The sequence below is a fragment of the Ixodes scapularis genome, unplaced genomic scaffold (genome assembly GCF_016920785.2).
Source record: "Ixodes scapularis isolate PalLabHiFi unplaced genomic scaffold, ASM1692078v2 PGA_scaffold0__279_contigs__length_252992795, whole genome shotgun sequence".
NCBI classification, from domain to species: domain Eukaryota; kingdom Metazoa; phylum Arthropoda; class Arachnida; order Ixodida; family Ixodidae; genus Ixodes; species Ixodes scapularis.
The window spans coordinates 110,643,059-110,664,484 of NW_024609835.1; the positions used below are offsets into that span (position 1 = coordinate 110,643,059).

Sequence of the window (21,426 nt, forward strand, 5' to 3'; positions counted from 1 at the left end):
GCAAAAAATAAAATCCTTGTTTCTGACATGTACACGGGCACACACGAACTCTAATGATAGGTTAAGTGGTATAACGCTCGATATTATAGAATCACGAACAGCGATAAGAACACCGCCACCTGAGCGCGAGTCACGATTGAAACGATAAAATTTGTACATACCTTCACACTCAAAAATTTCACTGTCAGCAATTTTACTAGAAAGCCACGTTTCGGTCAGGATAACAATATCAGCTGTACACGTGTCGATAAGAGATGACAAAGCGTCGCGTTTGTTGCACACGCTTCGCACGTTAGAATACAATATTGAGATAGCGTTAGTCGCCGGGCCTTTACATAGTTATGTTGATGACGCGTGTGAATTATAATTGCTTGGACCAGGTGCGGAAACTGCGTTATCGGTGCCCGATTGCGGAGCGGAAACTGTATTATTGGCACCCGGAGGGAGAGACGCGGCGTTGTTAGCTTCACGAGCGTGACTAGGAGTCACTTCGCAAACACAATCTGTTACAGGGCAGTAAGTATACACCTTTTGATTAACGTGCAGCCTGTTTAGTTTGAGCGAGAACCTCTGACCGGTGCCTTTACCGAAATCGATTAACTTTTTACGTAACTGCCGCGTAGCCGGACAGAAATCCTCACTGACTGAAATTCCTGTTCCTTTCAACTTAAAACGCTGAGAAAACACATTCGCCTTGAATTTAGAGGAAGAGAGTTTAACAATTATTGGCCGGCATTTATTAGTTGAGTATGAGCCTAATCTATGAGCACGGGATATTGCCTCGCCAGGTAGATCTAGTCCTAATATTGTGGAAAGATTATCGCGGATATGAGATTCTGACTGCAACCAGTCTTCGGAAAGGGTGTCGGCGATACCGTAGAAAAGTAAATTGTCACGACGGGATCTATCTTCAAGCTCATTAAGTCTTGAATTCAGAACGGTAGTTTCGCCTCGGACGGCCTCACTAACAACATTAGACAGTTCAGTAGGATGCTTTGGCACATCTAGTAATTCTACAAGTGATTCGACTGCTGCAAGTCTTGAATTGATGTCTAACACTTTTAGTTCTAGCTGATGCTGGTTATCCTTGACCTGATTTAGCGTGTCAACCATTTCGGTATGACGCGCATCGTTTTTAGAAGACTGTTCAGCAATGGCAGCCAGAATATCAGCGTTAGTGATAGGGCCGGGGTTTAATTCAACGTCCCCAGACAACAAAAGTAACTTAAAAACGTGAACACACATATAAGCAATTCTAAGAAAAACCAGCGGGCACTGGAGGAGCAGCAGAAAGCCATTACAGGATCGTTTAACGTGAAAAGATGGGTATTTACGAATCTGCAGAATGAAGCAGAAGGGATTTTGAAGCGACCGCATAGCCGCCGCTCCTCTGTGCCCACTGAAAGCGTCCTGCGGTGACCAGGCGTTTAAATTCGCAGAGAATCCTGCTGTCGTTGACGATGATGCTGGCTTGGTGAAGGGGAGGGACGAAACTGTGGCATCGAACACGGGCGCGATGTCGTCACCGATAGCCGCCAGGAATACAGTGCATGATGACGGTGCAGAGATGGTGGCTGGCTGTCGAGGAGGAGGTAGCCCTGTCCCAAGGAAGGCCAAAATCTGCAGAATGAAGCAGAAGGGATTTTGAAGCGACCGCATAGCCGCCGCTCCTCTGTGCCCACTGAAAGCGTCCTGCGGTGACCAGGGTCGCTAAACTCGTCAACAAAAATATTCTTTGTGTTATGACATAGTGGGGGGAGGAGCCGAAAGATTGCTGCGAAGTTTTCTTTTCTCACAAACCCGCAGATCAGTCTGTCTTCGTGACGTTTTTCGTTGAGGGGACGAAACATCCCTACGCCTCCCTAGGCACCGAACAAGAGCAGCACTAGAGAGCACGCGGAGACGACCGTGGCTCATACGTGTGACGTCACAACAAAGATTATCAGCTGCGACCGTCATGTTTGATGGTCTCTAAAAAGCACGATGGATGCTTGGGAATTGCATTTTAAAATCAACACCGTCGAAGTTGATAGTCTGGTATCGTTCTTATTTCCCCCGATAAAGCGGAATTTACAAAAAAGCGTCCCTGCCGTTCTTTTGATTTATCTCGGCCTTTCGAATCTGGCCAAAGTGTAGCCCGACGTGGCTAGATCACAACCAGCCGACTACCGTTGTCCACTTTCGGGCGAATTTCGCCTCCGGGCAATTGTCCCTTCATCGGCGGGATAAAATCATTTTATGGTAGTCAGTTTGGGATTAAGTATGTTTATGAACGGAAATAAGGTAATAAAAGTAATGTCAGGTTGTCAATATTGGCGGTGATGCTTCAAGAACGCAAGGACACTAAACTTGACATCGTCGATTTGAACACGCACCATCAAATTTGTCGTTCACAACTGATAATCCTGACTCCATCGTCAAAGGTATCAACTAGTGCCACTAAATAAGCTACGCTTTAGAGTAACGACACTTGGCCATATTGTGGCTTAAAATCATGGTTGCCAGTTATCTGAAGCTTTATCTGAAATCAAGGGAAACGCCTTTCCGCCCTCCACAAATGTTTAAACAGTTCGTGACAGAGCAAAGCAACTTTGCGCGACCTTCCTAACACCGAATCCAAAGCTGAGGAAGTCGCACTTTTTAATCATGACGATCGGTAGTTGTGTCTGCTCTGCATACGAGCCAAAATGGCGGCGCCCACAACAATGCCGGGGAACGGAGTGCCGATACTCTAAGCGCAGCTCATTTAGTGGCTCTAGTATCAACTATAAAATTACGTCACTGAACGCGCCCGCACACTACATACGTGCCCTGGCACGAGTCTTTCGCTTGAAAGTCTCTCACGGCCACTCTTGAGTTCATGGAACGCGAGCCGTTTTAATTCCAGAATCTCTTGAACCGTTATTTTGAAAATTGCAGGCTGTGCTGTTCCTCGTCATTGCTCATTGGAACACCTCTAAGCAGGGTCGTTGAAACAGGAGGATGGGAAGGGGGGATTTAGCCCCCCCTCCCCCAGTTGCGTCGAAAGAGGGGGCAAGGGGCATAAGGGTGGAAGGGGGGGGGGGGGGGGGGGGAGTATCGCCCCAGCCCCGAACCACCATAGCATTTCAGAGAGTTATAATAAAATATTACGGGAAAGGATTATCCCCCTTCTTCACCACCATCGCCTCCTCTCTCTCTCTCTCTCTCTCTTTCCCGAACAATTTATACGGCCCTTCTTGAGACCCCTATTTGTTTGTGTGTGTGTGTGTGTGTGTGCGTGTGTGTGTGTCCGTGTGTGTGTGTGTGTGTATGTGTGTGTGTGTGTGTTTGTGTGTGCGCGCGCGCGCGTGTGTGTGTGTGTGTGTGTGTGTGTTTGTGTGTGTGTTGGTCGTACCTTAACTCTTTTTTTAGAGCGCAGCTCTTCGGCGCCCGTTTCCGGGTTTTGCCAACGGCGGTTCCGCCAACGGTTACGCCAACGGTGTGGGCGTCGCCGTTGGCGTAACCGGCCCGCTAAATTTAGCGCGAAATGGACGTCACATGACCTCAACACCAATTCAATTCCCAGCTACGTGACTTCAACGCCAATTCACTTCTCCGCTAGATTGTCATGTGACGTCCTTTTCCCTGCTAAATTTAGCGGAGAAACTGAATGGGAGGAGGAGGGGAGGAGAGGAAGAGGGGCATACCCTCCTCTCCGTACCCATCTTATTCCTCCTCAAGAGTTGAGTTCTAATTTCGCATTACAAAGATTTGTAAACGTCTTTAAATTTTTTTTTATTTCCCTTTCTTCGGCTTTTTTTTTTTTTTTTGTTATCCCCTGTTTCTCCTCATCTCTCAGACATTACCGACGTCTCTACAAAAACCGCCTGTGGGTGACCCGGGTGGCGTTGTTGACAGTGGCGGAAGATGAGCTCTATAAAGCCGGCCGCGTAGACCGCGCACGGCTCCACAACATCACAAAGTTCAATCTTCGCCTCGTTTCCGAAGCGAAGATTTTGGCCTCAAATAACTCCTTCCCAAAGTTGTGAAACGTCACTTCGTCGTCACCAATAACTTCCACAAACGACGATCTTGCTGCGAGAAAGTTCAGAGTATTTACCGGCCGCCTAGGTACAATCTACGCATCATTGACTCTAACGCGGCGTAGGGATGTAGGGACACTCGGGCGAGACGTCATCAGTGCAGCCGTTCAATCGGCTGGCACCACGGTGTTGCTCGCACGCGCTTCGATGGAGCTCGCTACGACTTTTTGTTTCACATTCTCGCTAGAATTTGAGCACCGAGAGAGCTTGGATGATTGACACTTAGCTCGGCTTGACGTCAGCGTCGCGTGAGTCCAATTAGCGCGTTCCGCAACTTTCGGGCACAAAGTTGTGCTCGACGAGTTTAGCTACCCAGGCGCTTAAATTCGCAGAGAATCCTGCTGTCGTTGACGATGATGCTGGCTTGGTGAAGGGGAGGGACGAAACTGTGGCATCGAACACGGGCGCGATGTCGTCACCGATAGCCGCCAGGAATACAGTGCATGATGACGGTGCAGAGATGGTGGCTGGCTGTCGAGGAGGAGGTAGCCCTGTCCCAAGGAAGGCCAAAATCTGCAGAATGAAGCAGAAGGGATTTTGAAGCGACCGCATAGCCGCCGCTCCTCTGTGCCCACTGAAAGCGTCCTGCGGTGACCAGGCGCTTAAATTCGCAGAGAATCCTGCTGTCGTTGACGATGATGCTGGCTTGGTGAAGGGGAGGGACGAAACTGTGGCATGGAACACGGGCGCGATGTCGTCACCGATAGCCGCCAGGAATACAGTGCAATAGATGCGCCGGTGACTCGATACCGTTTTTTGGCGCAGCGAGTCGAACGCACTAAAACGCAACTGTGTGTATAGTCATTTAAACACCTATTATGCATGGCAATTATTCTCACTGGTCGTTAAAATCTGGTTTCGGCAGCACTTGCAAGCATCGAACTTTTCCCCGGGTCATCAAGAAACACGACCGCTCTGTGATGTAACGCATAATATCAAAATAATAGTCTGTAGGTAGGTCAGTATTTATTTTTTCCTCGTAAGCGCAGGCGCCACAGAGAGGAGTGCAGCCCGTACAATGAACGCCTGTGAGGCCCGTCTAAGGGGGGATAATAATAATGTGGCGCGATATAATGTGCGGCAGCGATAATGCACATTGAAGCATCACGAAGGATGGGTCTAAGTTGATCGCAGGTGTGTGCCAGCTTCGCGACAAAGTTGCAGAACCTCGGGTCGGTCACTAATGGGCACGTTAGTTATTTTTATTTTGCAACGTTAAAAAAGTGCAGACCAACGGCACCATCAATTGTAATATTGTTGTGTGTATGTTTAGAAAGCGGGACGTTAGTCAGCCCGAAGGCGTCTGGTGTCTTTGTTGGAGATAAAATCCAGCGCAGTATACCGCTGCTTGACGGACGTCTCTAACGTACATCACGCAATGGTGATACATGACAGCACGCCGGTGTACGATGCTCATCCAGATTGAAACGGGCAGCGGCGGGGGATTGTATCTACGATCAGTGGGCTTTACAGCGCGAGCTTTCGCTACACGTGCTACCGATCCCCGAGCAACCAGACATCGCGGTCGAATTGGAGCTCGAGGACGACGACGCTTGCGGAAGGACGATCGTTCTCATCGCTCCCGAGAGATCGTAGTATTTTAGATAATCAACAGCCAACGTACCGGCCGGAACTCCTCGGAGCATCTTCCTTCGGTACTCCAAAGATCCGTCTCCACCCTTCGGGGTTCAACGGATATGAGCATCCATGAAGCACCGAAGCCAGCATCCGCCGACGTCGAATCTGGTGAGCCCGCCATCACTGACGACGATGCTTCTATGACGGATGAGCCTGACGATGGAGACAAATGGACGACTCAAATGACAAAGAAGAGACGCCATGGCTCTAATTCGAGTCAATCAACCATTATAAGTCAACCACTTTCAAATCTCACCGTCATTGTCAAGCCTACTGACCCAACAAAACTCGTAACCAACCTCAACCCCTTGGTTCTGAAAAAGAAACTGGAGGACGTCGCTCCTGAGGGCATCATACAGATCAGACCGAACTATCGTCTCAATCTGCTGGCCCTCGACACACGTAATGTGGAATCCACAAAAGCCCTACTCCGACTCAAGAGCCTAGGTGCGGTTCAAGTTGTGACGTATGAACCGCCTCCACCATCTGCTTACGTTGGAGTCATTCGCGGCGTATCCACTGAAATCACAGACGCTGAACTTTGCGCATCTTTACGAGAAAAAGTGCCTGTAATTCAAGTAAGAAGACTTGGAACTTCGGAGGCAGTAAAGCTCACCTTCTCTTCGGGAGTGACATGCGAGCACGTCTATATAGGCCACACTCGATATGAAGTCTTCCCATACTTGGAAAAGCCACGACAATGTCCGAAGTGTAACCGCTTCGGGCATATTGCAAGTACCTGCTCTAAAGCGCAGCGCTGTAGCCGATGCGGAGGCGAACACGACATCAGCACGTGCGGAGCAGAACAACCTAAGTGCACGAACTGCAGCAAGCGCCATGACGCCACGTCACCAAGGTGTCCAATCTACAAGGTGGAAAAACAAATTGCAAATTACAAAAGCTCAAACAATATGGACTACACTTCAGCAAAGTCAGCCATCATCAGCAACCAAGAAACCCGCGGCGCAGGAAGGTACTGGACACCTCGGAGGCGTCCTCAACGCACAAATGAAGACAAAGGGATCACAATTCCATTAAACAGTGAGAATGAATTCCCACCTTCGAAGAAACAGCCAGCCACAACGACGCCAAAGACACCAGTTACTACTGTAGAGCCTTCAGCATCTTCAAGCGCTGAGGAAGCTACTATGACCGGTCCTCTGAAAGATAAGCAAAACCCAACTAGGAAGTCCAGCGTACAACCTACCTACAAGAATTCAAGATCTGACGCAGCACCTAAGCCACAAAGCCTCGGGAATGCGCTTTGCACACTTACCACAATGCTGCGCACCTTCCTGGCTTCCCTACATTCTCAATTTGCACAATCATTAATCACAATAATTGACATTGTTGTACCACTCATCACCTCCTGATGTCATTAGACTGCATCGGTGAGAAATCAGCCCAAAACAACGGAAAAATACATGTAACAAGAAATAGACTTCCGTGCCCCTCCAAAACGAACCTCATCCCATCAATTATCCAGTGGAATGTTAACGGTCTCCGGAGACGAATAAACGACTTAAGGCAGCACTTACAAAGACACCAGGTCGAAGTGTTAGCGCTACAAGAAACTAACATTAAGCTGGGAGAGATCCGACTATCACCATACGTCATATACAACAGCACGCCCCGAACAACTTCAACATCAGCAGATGCACCCAAGGCGTCCTTGTACATTCACCGGAACTTACCTCAAGTACAAGTGTATCTTTCTGATCTCTGCGACCACAGAGCTGAATACGTGGCTGTGACAATCAACAAAGGTAACTCAAACCTAACCATCGTCACAGCCTACGTACGGCCTAACGTTTCCTGGGACCCTACGATATTAGGTACAATACTCTCTAGGTGTGCACCAGCCACGCTGCTGCTGGGGGATTTTAACGCCCATAACGAGACCTGGGGAGACAAACAAACGTCAGCACGCGGCAGATTACTGGAAGAATATACCACAGCCATTGGTCTCCGCTGCTTGAACGACGGAACCGCTACGTTTGTACGCCCAGGAGTAGAGCGTAGTGCACTTGACCTGAGTTTTGCTACCAACTCGATATGCGTAATATGGTCAGCGGAACCCGATAGCTGGGGCAGTGATCATATTCCTATAAAGATCACTTCCCTATCGAGCGCACCCGTCACACACAAGGCTTGCACGGTGACGAATTGGGACAACTACCGGATGTACTTTGAGCAACTAATGTCTCTTGACAATGCCGATTACATGACAGCAATAGCTCAGGCCTTCTCCAAATCAACCCGAACTGTAACCATTCCAATATATCGACCAAACCCAGACCTGACATACATCAAGCTCCGTGCTTTGCGCCGACAGCTACAGCGACGCGCACTCAAAACATCGCGACAGGAGGACATTCAACACTACCGGCGGGTCGACGCTGCATTCCGTAGACACACCAATCGCTTGCAACGAAGACAGTGGCGACAGCGGTGTGAGACGCTTCATACTCCTGGTGGTGGACGACGAGCGTGGCGCATGGCTCGTGTCCTAGCTGGGCATGCCATTCCTTGCTCACCTGCCCTCGGCATTGTCATCGCCAAGAACATCACCTTGGCTCAAGCGGCAGAGCTGCTCGCCGATGAATTCACTTCTGCTCCTATAACTCCTCCTGGATTTGTCACAGGCAGCACGACCTCCCCCCAGCTCCGGTCACCACCTTCGTCCTCCAGCGACTCGGATTTCACGCTGCGGGAGCTTAAAAATGCTCTTCGCTGCGCCTCTCGCAAACGAAGCGCACCAGGTCCTGATGGAATTACTTTTCAAGCACTGCGGAACCTTGACTCTATGGCCCTCCCAGGACTCCTTGCGTACCTAAACAACATCTGGAGAACGTCGGTACTCCCTCCCGCCTGGCTGACATCTGTGGTCGTTCCAATACACAAGTCAGGAAAACCCACATGTGAAACGAGCTCATACAGACCAATCTCCCTCACTTGCTGCCTCGGAAAGATTCTGGAGCGAATGATTCTGAGACGCCTTGACTGGCAACTTGAGACCTCTGGTGCCCTACCTCACCAGCTCTGTGGTTTCCGAAGACATCGATCTACAACAGATGCGATTGGCGACCTCGTGTCAGATATGGAGCAAGCTAAGGCGATGCGCCAAGCCACCTGGGCCATCTTTCTTGACATCAAGAAAGCGTTCGACGCTGTTCCTCATACAACCATCATTGCTCAACTTCTTAAGTTTCGAGTATCTGGCCGGGCGCTGGCATTCATACGTGCATTCCTAAGTGGGCGCACAATGCGCGTTCGCCTAAACGGAACGCTCAGTTCTTAACGTAACGTTGCTCAAGGCGTTCCCCAGGGCAGCGTCATAAGCCCATTTCTGTTCAATATAGTCATGGCAGCTCTCCCAGACGTCTTACGACGCATAAACAGCCATTCGCAGATTATCAACATGGCAATTTACGCTGACGATGTAGCCCTTTGGGCTACAGCTCCTACTAACACATACAGCATTATGCAGAGAACGCTCCAGCAAGGCTTAACAGCAGTAGCAAACGAAATATCAAGACTAGGGCTTACGCTTTCCGCCTCCAAAACCGCAGTCCTTCAATATCATCCGACGGCCAGATCATCTATCAACAGGGTCTATACCATCAACGGGTCTGATGTGGCACGAGTCCGAACATACACCTATCTGGGGTTCCTGTTAGACGACCGCGTCTCCTGGCGCCCCGCGGTGAAGACAACCATCATAAGGTGTCGCCGGCATCTCAACGCCATCAGAATGATTATGGGCAGTCGGTGGGGAACACCCCAGGCCATGATGATGCAGCTCTATAGAGGGCTCATCCTCTCACGTCTACAATACGCCTTGCCGCTGGTCCGCACCAGCAGCACCCAATCCTCGGCTATAGAGACTCTTCAACGAGTCGCAATTCGTTTATGCTTGGGCCTACCAAGATACTCCCCAAATACCCCAACGTTAGTGGAAGCCAGGGTCAATCTCGTTGAAAATCACGGCAGGGAGCTGACACTTCGGCACATGGCAAGACAGTCATCTTGTCAATCAACAGGTCCACTCCTAAAGCGTTTTCATCAGCGTCCACTCTCGTACCTCGGACAACTGGCAGCGCAATTCAGAGCACTCGTTGGTGACCCAGACATCATCTACATGACTCCACCACCATACGCTCCACCACTAAACATCAATGAGTCTGTTCCCGCTCTCAAAAGTAAACGGAACACAGCCCAACCTGTAGTCCGGAGCCTTGTTGAAGACCACATGGAAACGTCCTTCGCTGGTTGGCTGCGGGTATACACCGATGGCTCTGTGCTTCATAGCCGTAAGTCGTCTACTGCTGCCATGTGTATCCCAGCGCTCAACATGACCGAGTCCAGGAAGCTAAGTTTTTATACTACGTCGACAACTGCCGAACTTGTGGCACTTTGGCTTGCCCTTGACTCACTTAACAACCTCCCTCAATGTGGCAAAGCGTTAATCCTCACAGACTCTAGGATGGCGCTGCAACAGCTAGATCGTCTTGAAGACGCACCGCAATACGCTCGATTTGTCGCGCACGTAGCGAGAAGCTTACAAGCAAAGGGCTGGCAATTAACCTTTCAGTGGTTGCCTTCGCACACTGGCATCTCGGGCAATGAGGCCGCTGACCAACTCGCTGCAGCGGCTCATCACCTTGATGTCCCAGTGGTAACAATACCTAAAATACACGAAGCTAAACTACTTATACATGAAGATATAATCGTTCATCACCCGGACCCACGGGTTTCTTGCGGAAAACCTCCTGTACGTGTCCCACCGAAGCTACAACGATCCAGCACCTCCTTGCTGCATAGGCTACGCACCGGATGTGCCTTCACGGCGAAAGCCCTCCACCGCATAAACTCTGCCGTCGACCCCCTCTGCCCAACCTGCAATGTTCCTGAGGACTTCGACCACCTCCTCTGGGACTGCGCGGCGTTAACGAAAGAGAGAAGATCCCTCATCGACGGCCTGCAGTGCGCCGGCGTCGCACATGCCACTACAGAGGAAATTCTTTTTCCTCCGGGTCCGGCCGGGACCGCTTCTAAAACATTCGCACGTCTCCTCACATTTTTAGAAGACACAGAATTATTCGATCGCCTATAAACCACAAGTATCCGACCTTAAGTGCAGAGTGCCAACAAGTGACAGTCATCCACCCCTTCCCTTTGTTTTTATCTCTCTCTCTCTCTCTTTTCTTTTAATCTGACTCTCCTCTAACCCATTCCTCAATCCTGAACTGACTCGCCCCCATTTTTAGGAGTGGCCAACTGTTCAGGTTTTCCTTTCCAATAAAACGCTTACTACTACTACTATTGGAGCTCGAGTGAAAAATAACAACAACAAGAAAATCTCCGGTATGAGGCATTTGGTACTAGCGTCGCCATCTGGTTTAACACGCTAAAAATAATATTAACAGGGCGAGTTTATTTACACAAATACGCAAGTACAACAATATTAAGTTCCCTCGTCATGGTCTTAAAATTAAGATTGAGCGACCCCTAGTACGTACGGCCAAGCGTTTTGTCATGTTCGCTTTCTAAGTAATTTTATTTTCAAGAATGCCTCAAAACACGCTCAAAACAGTCACAACGATCATATTTCTGGATTTTATTGAATATCTCTAGCGCTCTCAAGGAAACATTCAAGGGCCGTACGACCTTCACTATGTCTTTATAATTGGTCTTCAAAAACATTAATACTCTCGTGCATTTTTCAAGCTCAGGTTTGTGTACCGCAATTAGTTCATTGAGTGACGAGCGGGTGAGTCCCCTTTAAGTGTCGAGCCGCGCCGGACTGACGCCCACGATTTTACGGTTCGATTACTTTACAATAGTTACGCAAGGAACGTGTTAAATGTATTTCCAACGGGACGTTAAAACAGTATGCATCGGTAGTGTCCCCCACCTGCAAAGCAGACACACACTTCCACACGCACGTCATGAAAGGCAAAGGCCCCTACGCACAGTTGAGTTTGAAAGCGTTTGACTGCGTTGTAGCTACAAGAGTTCAGAACATTCCTGTTTCTTTTGTCGAGTGCCAAGCTATTCCTTGAATTGGATTCGACGCTTCATACTAAGGACAGATGTTCCGGTGGCTCGCTTTTGTTTCTCGACGCAAAGCAGTTAAACGCACTCAAACGCTCTCATACGTAGAGGCCTTAAGAAATACATGCGGTAAATTCAAAATCGGAAACGTAAAAAAAAAAAAAAAAAAACGAAAAAAAACTAAGCTGTTTGTAGTTGCTATTGACCTATATGCGAACCGCACAGAACAAACGAATCGTTTATCTAACCTTGAAACAGGTCACGATGCCATCGGATGTGTGAACAGATATTCTGTTGAACATGATTGTAAACCTGAGACTGGGGCAGAAAAGAGAACACAACAGAAGGTAGAAAAAGAGGAGGCAACATCTCGAATTCAGCTGCAAAGTTTATTTCATACACGCCTTATATACCACATCTCCAACGCCGTCTCTACAAAAAAAAAATGAAAAGAGGGCAATGACAGTTGGGTATTCTGTCTTCTAGGGAGAGTTGTTCAAGGGCAGTACATTTTCGAACCTCCCGCGAGTCTTCCCGGGTTCCAAGTGATGTCGGGAACTTTGCACTCCAAGCGGTAACGCAATCGCACAGTTGGCTGAAGAAGCGGAAGTGTTATCTTGGGTAACTGTATAACGAAAAAAATTTCCGATTTCTAACCATGTCCTGCAAATTAACTGTGGCTAAAGCCGAGACGGTGTCCAGAGAGCGCGTCTCGACAGGCCTGTTTAGCGTCCTATCCTGACCATACATCAAAGCGGTCCATAAGCGGCAACAAATGACGTCACAAAAGCCGCAGTGCCATGCTGTCGGACGTCGCGTTCCTGGCCGTGGGGCGCAGAAGTTCTAAAAGGAAGCGCAAGAGAACGCGCTTTATGCTGCCGTCACAGCTTCCCAACTCCCGGCTGCCGGAGCTTCCGCAGACCGTCAAGCTGGTGGGTGACTTGCAGGAGAACATGCGTCTGTCACATTAAGCACCGCTGCTGGGACCACCATATGTTCTATGCAATAAGTATGTTTCGAAGCATACCGTCTAGACGGCGTTTCAGCTTCCTCAATGGTAGGGTGCCTACATGTCTGTCTGTCTCAGGGTGAAGACATCCATTGTTGCCCTGAATGTGTCAGCGCGTGACGCTCTCGCGCACTCGGTGCGGGACTTAGGTGGTAAAATGGCGTCATTGCATTAGCTAAAGCTACGCGCTCGAGCTGAGGGACACCTGGATTGCGCGCACTTCAAAATGCATAAAAAACGATTGGGCGCAAAAATGGCTGAGATGTCACCACTCAAGCAAAAGCAGAAGCCCATACGTGATTTCCTTTCCCAGTTTTCGTCTCCAGTTGCTCGACTTGCGCTACAGGCATTTGAATTTCTTTTCCCTCTTTTAGTTGCTCTTTTCAAGTAATTCATGGCACAATACCGATCCACCTCTTCAACACGGAGCTGGGTGAGCCGGCCCGTTCACAACCCTCATCTGCACTTTCACCGTTCTCTTCTCCTTCACAATACACAGCTCCCGTCATGCGCGTTCCAACTTTACATACATCATACGCCCTAACGATTCAGCGCCCCGATGCATCCCGCACAGCAGGGTTCGCACCGGAACTCGCAAGTATACGACGTCTTGAACACGCCTTCGAGCTGCTAAGGAATGAGGTCGCGATCATTCGTACCATACAAACCGAGATGCACTACGTGAAACACGAATTCGCACGCACCGACGTAGTAGTTGAACAATTAGTAGCCAATATGCAAACGATGGCAGGCCCGCAAATACCCAGACTTATTAACATCGAGGAACCTTTATCTCCTACGTTATCTCAACATGGCATCCTCTAATAGTTCGCTAACAATTTGGCAGTGGAACTGCCGCGGTCTCCGCAGAAAGAAAGGGCTTCTCCAACAATTTATCCATAAACAGACAAACAAACCTGACATCATCCTGGTTCAAGAAGCCAACAGTCCTATTACATTACCTGGATACGATCACTTTATGCAAGGCAGCATCACCAAAAAAGATAAACAAACCCCACAAGGAACCCACATACCGGTTACTACCATCACGTACGTAGCTAGGCATATCCCAGCTATTCAAATCGACACCGCCTCTATAAACAACTCAACTCAGGAGCAGGTTACAGTACAATGTCGCCTCAACAATCGAGATGTTATCATCGCCAACGTGTACTGGTCTCCAGGACTCGATTGGCCATCTGTGAGGTGGATAGACGCGTATACACAGCAACACAAGCACATGGACATCATCCTAGCTGGTGATTTTAATGCGCATAACACATCCTGGGGCTATACGCGCACCACCAAAACCGGGATGCGTCTCGAACGCAAAACTCAGGACAACAGATATACGCTCCTTAACGACACAACGGACCCCACGCGACAGGGCAACAGCGTTGAGCGAGATACTAACCCAGACCTCAGCTGGCACCGCGGTGTGGGAAACGTCACGTGGACGAATCTTCACGAAAACCTAGGCAGTGATCATCACATCATCGAAATCAAGCTAGCTGATCCTCGCATCAAGCCCCGTCCCACTCACTCAGGCCCAAAAACGCACCTCACTGACTGGCACCGGTTTCGATTAGACCTAGACCAGGTACACGGGCCGACAGATCTACAGTCCTGGGTCAACGCCATATGTGAAACGAAATCTAAGCACACTAAAAATATCACACGCACCCCTGAACACCCGCAAATAGACTCTCATCTGCTTAACCTTTGGAACAAGCGACACAGACTAGTCCAAAAATGGAAGAAACAAAAAGGAAATCGTGGCCTTCGCAAGGCCATCCGACAAATCACGCTAGAAGCTGAAGAATACGCACAACTTTGTACTGAAAACTGGCTTGAAACGTGTGACCAGCTAAATGGTCAACTGCACACTCCTAAGGTGTGGAAAATTTTACGTACGCTTCTAGGACAGGGCTACACACGACACACAATGGACAAAATTATGATGCACTCTGGCAAGACGCGAGAACAGACAGCAGAAGAAATTTACCGAACGTTCTATCCCATCGGCCCGAGTACAGAGCAACTTCCTAGCTATCCACCCGAATCACTCGACCAAATGGACACAGGCATCAACAGCAACTTTACGGTAGGTGAGCTACATGCGGCCCTATCTTCGCTCAAACGAAACACGGCTCCAGGCAAAGACGGTATTACTTACACTACCCTCCGTAACCTCCCACTTCCACAATTAGAACAGCTTCTTGAATACATAAACACTGCATGGGAATCTGGCACCCTTCCACAAGAATGGAAAGCGGCAGTGATAATCCCAATCCCTAAACCCGGCAAGCCCCCCAACTCTATTACCAACCTTCGTCCGATATCCCTCACATCATGTGTAGGCAAATTAATGGAACGCATGGCCCTCAACCGTCTCAATTGGCACATAGAAAGTAGTGACGCTCTGCCCTACACAATGACAGGCTTCCGATCACACGTCAGCGCTCAGGACACCATGCTCCGAATCTCGGAGGACGTGTACCAAAATCTTAGCCTAGTCCAAACCCGAACAATCGCGGGTGTAGACATACTCAAAGCGTTCGATAACGTACCACATTCAGCCATCCTTACCAACCTTCTGACACTACAACCGGGTGCTCGCCTCTACAACTATATAAAAGCTTTCTTAACTGGTCGTTCTGTACAAATCCAAATCAATGGAGAGCTTTCGACACCTCGAGCACTAAATACCGGCGTCCCTCAAGGTTCCATTCTTTCCCCCACTCTCTTTAATATTGCCCTACTTCACCTACCTGCCCAGCTCAGTTCTATATCACACCTGCAACACAACATTTATGCAGATGACATTACAATCTGGTGTTGTAAAGGATCCCTTGGACAACAGGAATACACGATCCCGTCAGGTCTGAATGTCATTCAGAACCACCTGAGCAGTATTGGCCTCAAATGCTCTCCCACCAAATCTGAATTCATTGTAGTTACCAATCAAACAGGTCGTAAAGCAGAAGAGCAACGCGACAGCATCAAGCTCCACATTGACCACACCCCTATTCCTCGCCGCTCTCACATCCGAATACTGGGATTCCTCCTACAGGACAATGGCAAGGCCCACGTATGGAAGGACACGATTCTCCGGCAGCTCAATCAGATTTACCACATGCTAAGTAGAGTAACGCGCAGGCAAAGAGGACTCAAGGAACAGGAGCTTCGCAGGATTATCGAGGCCCTTGTGTACTCCCGTGTACTGTACCAGCTTCCATATCTATCCATCACCAAGACTCAGCTTTCCAAATTGGAAGCAGCGCTCCGAAGATACACCAGACTAGCCCTGGGAGTACCACGATTTGCCGCAAATTTTCTAGTGGCCTCGACTGGTCTTTTTAACACACTTGAAGAACGTACCACTATTTGCCGCCAAGCACATATTGCAAGGCTTCGAACATCCCCCCAAGGCCGCAAGCTCCTCGAGCATCAAGGCTACGACACAACCACCTTGCCTCCTTTTCCACCACCCCCACCCCCACCGTGGGAGTCCCTACCCCGCGTCACAGTCATGCCCATACCTCAGCATATGCATCCGGACAAAAATGCTGCCCGACGCACACAACTAGTCCAACGGATAGACCGCGAGACACCAAGAGCGGATACCACATATTACTACACAGATGCCAGTCACAGTCCCAGCAGAAGCATAACGGCTGTAGTTGGGCCTGGCTATGAGCATATTAATGAACACAGCAATGTCCCGACCGCATCCGCCGCGGAGACCTTAGCGGTTCTTGAAGCCATCACTCGACCTCATCATCCTACTCACCACATTTGCATTCGAACAGATAGCCAGGAAACATGCCGCAGTTTTCGTGACGGTGCGCTACCCGGACATATCCACAGCCTTTTGCAACATCACCTTGACACGCATCCCTCCCTCCATGTTACCTTGCAGTGGATCCCCGGACATCAAGGCGTAGAGGAACACAACCGAGCTCATGAGCTCACCCGCGTTACGAATTTTCCGGGTCCTCCGTGCCTCTGGCCGTCCGACTATGACCCCAAGGAACACCGAAAACTCTTGCACAAGAAGCGTACATCCCTCTTAAGAGAACTACGCGCTAACACCGCCACAATTATCGCTCCCCCCCAATCCCTCTCGCGGGAGGACAGCGCCATTCTCCGCAGACTTCAGACCAATTCGGTCGTGACTCCCCTTTTTCGCCACTATATCCAGGGCCTTGCCGGACGCCCGAAATGCCCCAACTGCGGCGAATACCCCTCTCTAGAACACTGCCTGTGGCAATGCTCCTACATTCAACCTACCCTCCTATCCTCTCTTTCCTCCCTATCTCACAGTCTCCAACCTCACTCATGGACGGACTGGCTTAGTCCACCAACCGATGCCCATATTCTCCTGCCGGCGCTCATTCAGCACGTGAAAAACGTGTTGGGTGAGGACTGGTAGGTGACTAAATACAACTGAGCGCCGGACCTTGGCGTATAAATAAAGAAAGTTTTCTCTCTCTCCCTCAATAGAACACATAGTTTTGGAACGAAAATCTAAATGGCGCTTCAAACAAGGAGAGGCTAAAATTCCTCGATGCTTCTTTTTATAAGTAACGACAACAAAACACATACCGATGCATATTCTGTAGGAACGGAATGGCGTCACTCAGTTCACTCTTCTGCTGTACGCCGCCGTTCGCTTCAAAAAAGCTGCACTGACACGTAGTCGGCGCTTCAAAGATTGTCGCTACTTGTAGGAAGCCCGTATCTAGGAATTTACGAGGGGGACTGAAGTGAAGAACTCCTCCCCCCTTCCCCTTTTCCGCCAGGAGCTTTTCAACTGAGGTAATCTAGTCCCGTTGGTGACACTGCAGTGTCACGTGCAACCATGACGTCACAAGACACCAAATTTCCGGGAGAGGAATAATTTTGCGCTATATTTAGCCGACAAATCTCCTGCTAAGTTTGGTGCAGAAAGTTTTCCGCTATATTCAGCGAAAAAATTGTTATGCCATATAACGCCTCTATCAGGGCGTTTGAGGGTGAAATAAATGATATGACATAAAGTAAAATAAACTTGGCATGAAGTCACGTTAGACTAGTAGTCACAAAAACACGATACTGTGATTCCCCACTAAATTTAGCAAGCCCACGTAAAATAAACACATACCGGATCCACTGCCACATATCGAACTATAACAACAACCACCGTAAAAAGAAAGAAAAACAATGACGCGACGGGTAACACAACGCACATGGAAATTACGGTATGTTTTTCTCCGCCCACTTCACGTTATTCTTGCCAGATTTCGCACTTCCAGGAAATGTATACGTATGCACCCTCAAGGCCAACACGGAACGAGTACGTCGATCTCGGAAAAGGAAGCTGCCGATTGGCTGCGGATGACGCGAGTTCCTCCTGATAACGACCGGTAAGCCAACACGTCGTCCAACCGGTCCTGTCGCCATATTATTCCCGACTTCCTTTCGAATATACGAGTAATAAAAGCCGACCATCGGGACGTCGTACTGTGTCTGCCGATCTGCATCGCCATGAAGGGCTGCGTGTTCTTCTTTGCCGGAGTGGCGCTCTTGGGGCTCCTCTTCTCTCGAGCGGAGGCACGGTGCCCAAGCAACGAGGGGATCGTCAGCGACTGCTCTGCGTCCTCCTGCTCAGCGGACGAATGCGCGGCCAAAGGCCTGGAGTGCTGCCCCAAGCCCTGCGGTGGGACTTGGTGTGTCAAGGGTGAGGCTTATTCGCGGCCTTTCTGCTGTTACTCTTGCTGCTGTTTCCGAGTGTTTCTTGGCAGTTACGGTTACTCAGAGTGGGGTGGCAAAGGGGTACCTGTCTTTATTTTTGTGTGTGTGCCCGGAATACTATGTATAGTATCACCTATGGTGCTTGCGACACTCACCTTCTTAATTTACGTAAATGTATATCTATTTGCACTCACTTTTTTTTTTTTTTTGCTAAGTCCCTGCACATATACACCAACTCAACTCTGTGACGTCACGGCGCGGTGGTGGCACGTCGGTCGCACTTCCGGTCTGGGGCTGTGGGCAGAAGTCCCCATGCCAGACGTGTATTGCTGCGTTGTTTTGGAAGGAACCAGACGAAAACCGGCCTTCTCGTCAAAACGCCGGGACTGGGGCCGTACCAAAAGAGCCGAGAAAGGTTTGAAGGTCCGTTTTCACGTGCTCGGTTCGTCCGAGAATCTGGATATGTGCCGTGAAAAGGGAAAAGCAGACGCCGTCGGACAACGATTGTTTGGGCGGGAAGCACTTTAGGTTGAATTCACGGATACTTGTGGTCATCAGATTTATTTGTTTTGTTCCAACATGAACGTCAGAAAACCATCAAGTTGTGCAGACCACCTGCGGACTACGTTCAGTGCGTCTCCAAGTTCAAACGGCCGCCTGATCGTTCGAACTGTCCTCTGCTCTTTCAAATGTTTCTGCTTGTCGTCTGCTCTCTTAGACGACGCCGGCCCGTAGACCAAGTGTTGGCCCGGTACTTGCTATAAGAAGTAAGCAGACTTGTACGTAATCCGTTACAAGTAACGAAATTACTTGTAATCCCTTACATTTATCAGTAATTTTGTAACGGAATAATTACATTTTTTTCTAGAGTAATTTTAAAGTAATTCCCTTACATTTTTGTCGTAACGGAATCCTTGTAATCCGTTACATTTTTTTTTGTCAGAACGAACCCTCCCCCCCCTCCCCATTCTAAGTAAAGGTTTTTTCTTTTTTTTTCTTTCATTTTTGTAAAGTCGAGCGCAGTGACACTGTCACGCGAATCGACCAGCGCAAAGGGAGGCTTGACACTCTTCAGTTCCGCAAAGCCTTTCTTTCCAACACCAAGCCCCTGAATCTATCATTTTTTTAGACCCTAACATCAATGTCAAAAAGATCCAAATGAACAATTCACGAAAAAAAAAAAAGGGGGGGGGGGCAAGTTATTTCCGCTTTTTTTTAGTCCGTTTGTTTTTTCTTTGCGATCGAAGACCGGGAGAGGAGAACACCAAGTGATTGTGCGCCTCTTCGAGAAGCTCGAGGCGGTAAGTGCACTGAAAAGAATTAACAATTTCCTTCTCGGATATAGTGACTACGACCATTTTCATAATAACACAACGGGAGACAACGCTCCGTCTACGGTCTACCCTACCCTTTTTGTGAGTCAGGTTTTTGCGAGCATTTAGAAAATGGTAATAGTCTTCCTTTCTTCCTCTTCCTGTTTTGCCCCAGCAGGACGCATCTTATCTCAAGCAGATATTTTTGCAAATAAAACATAATGATGGCTGACTTAGACTTGATATTCTGGGCTTGAGGAGAGAGTGAAATTCGTGAGTGAGGCCATAGCACGGCTTACTTAGCACTCTACACTTTGCTGCCAGTGGACGTCTATCTGGAGAACACCGGAGTAAACTGCAGTCGGTTCGTGCTCCGTGCGTTTTTGAACGGCACCAAGAAAGGTACACACGGCGAACGTGCGTTGACATTTCCCCGTTTTAACTGACGTTCTAATTAATTGTTGTTATGAGTGTCCTTCTTTTTCTTTTATTACTTATATTTATACACTGGAAACTTTTTTTTTATTCACCAACGTCTCAAGTGAGGCTCGACCTGTTCAGAACCAAAGGAAGAAAAATATCGAGCCAAACATTATTTATTATTGAATTATCACCTTACTGTTACAACTATGTTTTTCTATTGATGTCTTTTACAGCTTCGTGATTTAGAGAATGGAGAAGTTTAGTAGATCGGTCTGATGACTCCGATAACGGTATCCGATACTTCGTCGCCGTCTTTGCGTATGCTTCATATCGTTATCGGGTACCGCTATCGCGGGTATCGAAGGTATCGGAAGGATATAGTAAACCTCTCGAATAGCAGGCAACGGCTGCAACGACGAAGCTTTGCTCTACATTCGAGGTAAATAGTACTTCCTCTGCTTCGCTGAAAAAGCTCAATGCAGAGCATGAAGCATTCGAGAGGAACAATATGGCACCCCCATCCAGTGCCTCAGCTCAAATGGTGTTCAGCGTAACGGTCGACATATTGAGTAAGAGATAATGCAAAATGTTTGACGACACATTCGAGAGCCAGTTGTTGCTCAAAATACTCAAGGTCATTAAATGGAACAGGTGTCAAGAATAAGAACTTGAATAACCCTCTTCCCTTTGTTTCTTACTTGAGGACAATAATGTTCGAAGTAACGCCACGAAAGTAACGGATTACTTTTTGGGGTAACGGTCAGTCACTTTCATGGGAGGGTAATTGTAATTGTAATAAATTACAATTTCACCTTGAGTAATTGTAAATGTAATTCCTTACTATTTTTCAGTAACGTGTACAAGTCTGGAAGTAAGTGCAGGTCTCAAAAGTCTTAAGTTTGAAGGTTGGTAAGCAGGCTCGATGTAAACAGTAGATACAAGAGATGGTGATCATTGTTACCAGTGACCATCACTGACTTGCTATGCCTAATTGGCTTGGTCCGATTTTGCTTGCGATTTTCAATATTGACGTCGACCATCTCAGCTACAGTTCACACTTTTGCAGCCCGAGCGGTGTCGCGACTGAAAATTGCGAGCGAAATCTCATCATTCGAATCAGGTTTGAGCGTACATACTGCGGCGTCCACGCGGAATGAATCGCCACATGTTACATTATTCACGCGGA

The 21,426-nt window shown here is 48.6% G+C and overlaps 2 protein-coding genes across 2 annotated transcripts; one reads left to right on the plus strand and one right to left on the minus strand.

Annotated features, from left to right (window-relative positions):
- Window positions 1–339: 339 nt before the first annotated feature.
- LOC121047916 lies at window positions 340–1,474 on the minus strand. Its single transcript, XM_040503633.1, has one exon. It carries the CDS (start codon window positions 1,375–1,377, stop codon window positions 340–342), a length of 1,038 nt encoding a protein of 345 aa, XP_040359567.1. The 5' UTR covers window positions 1,378–1,474.
- A 4,287-nt stretch (window positions 1,475–5,761) lies between these two features.
- On the plus strand, window positions 5,762–17,203 carry LOC115331672. The gene is made up of 3 exons (XM_042292649.1): window positions 5,762–6,280; window positions 13,616–14,872; window positions 15,446–17,203. Exons 1-3 carry the CDS (start codon window positions 5,762–5,764, stop codon window positions 17,201–17,203), a joined length of 3,534 nt encoding a protein of 1,177 aa, XP_042148583.1.
- The last annotated feature ends 4,223 nt before the right edge of the window (window positions 17,204–21,426 follow it).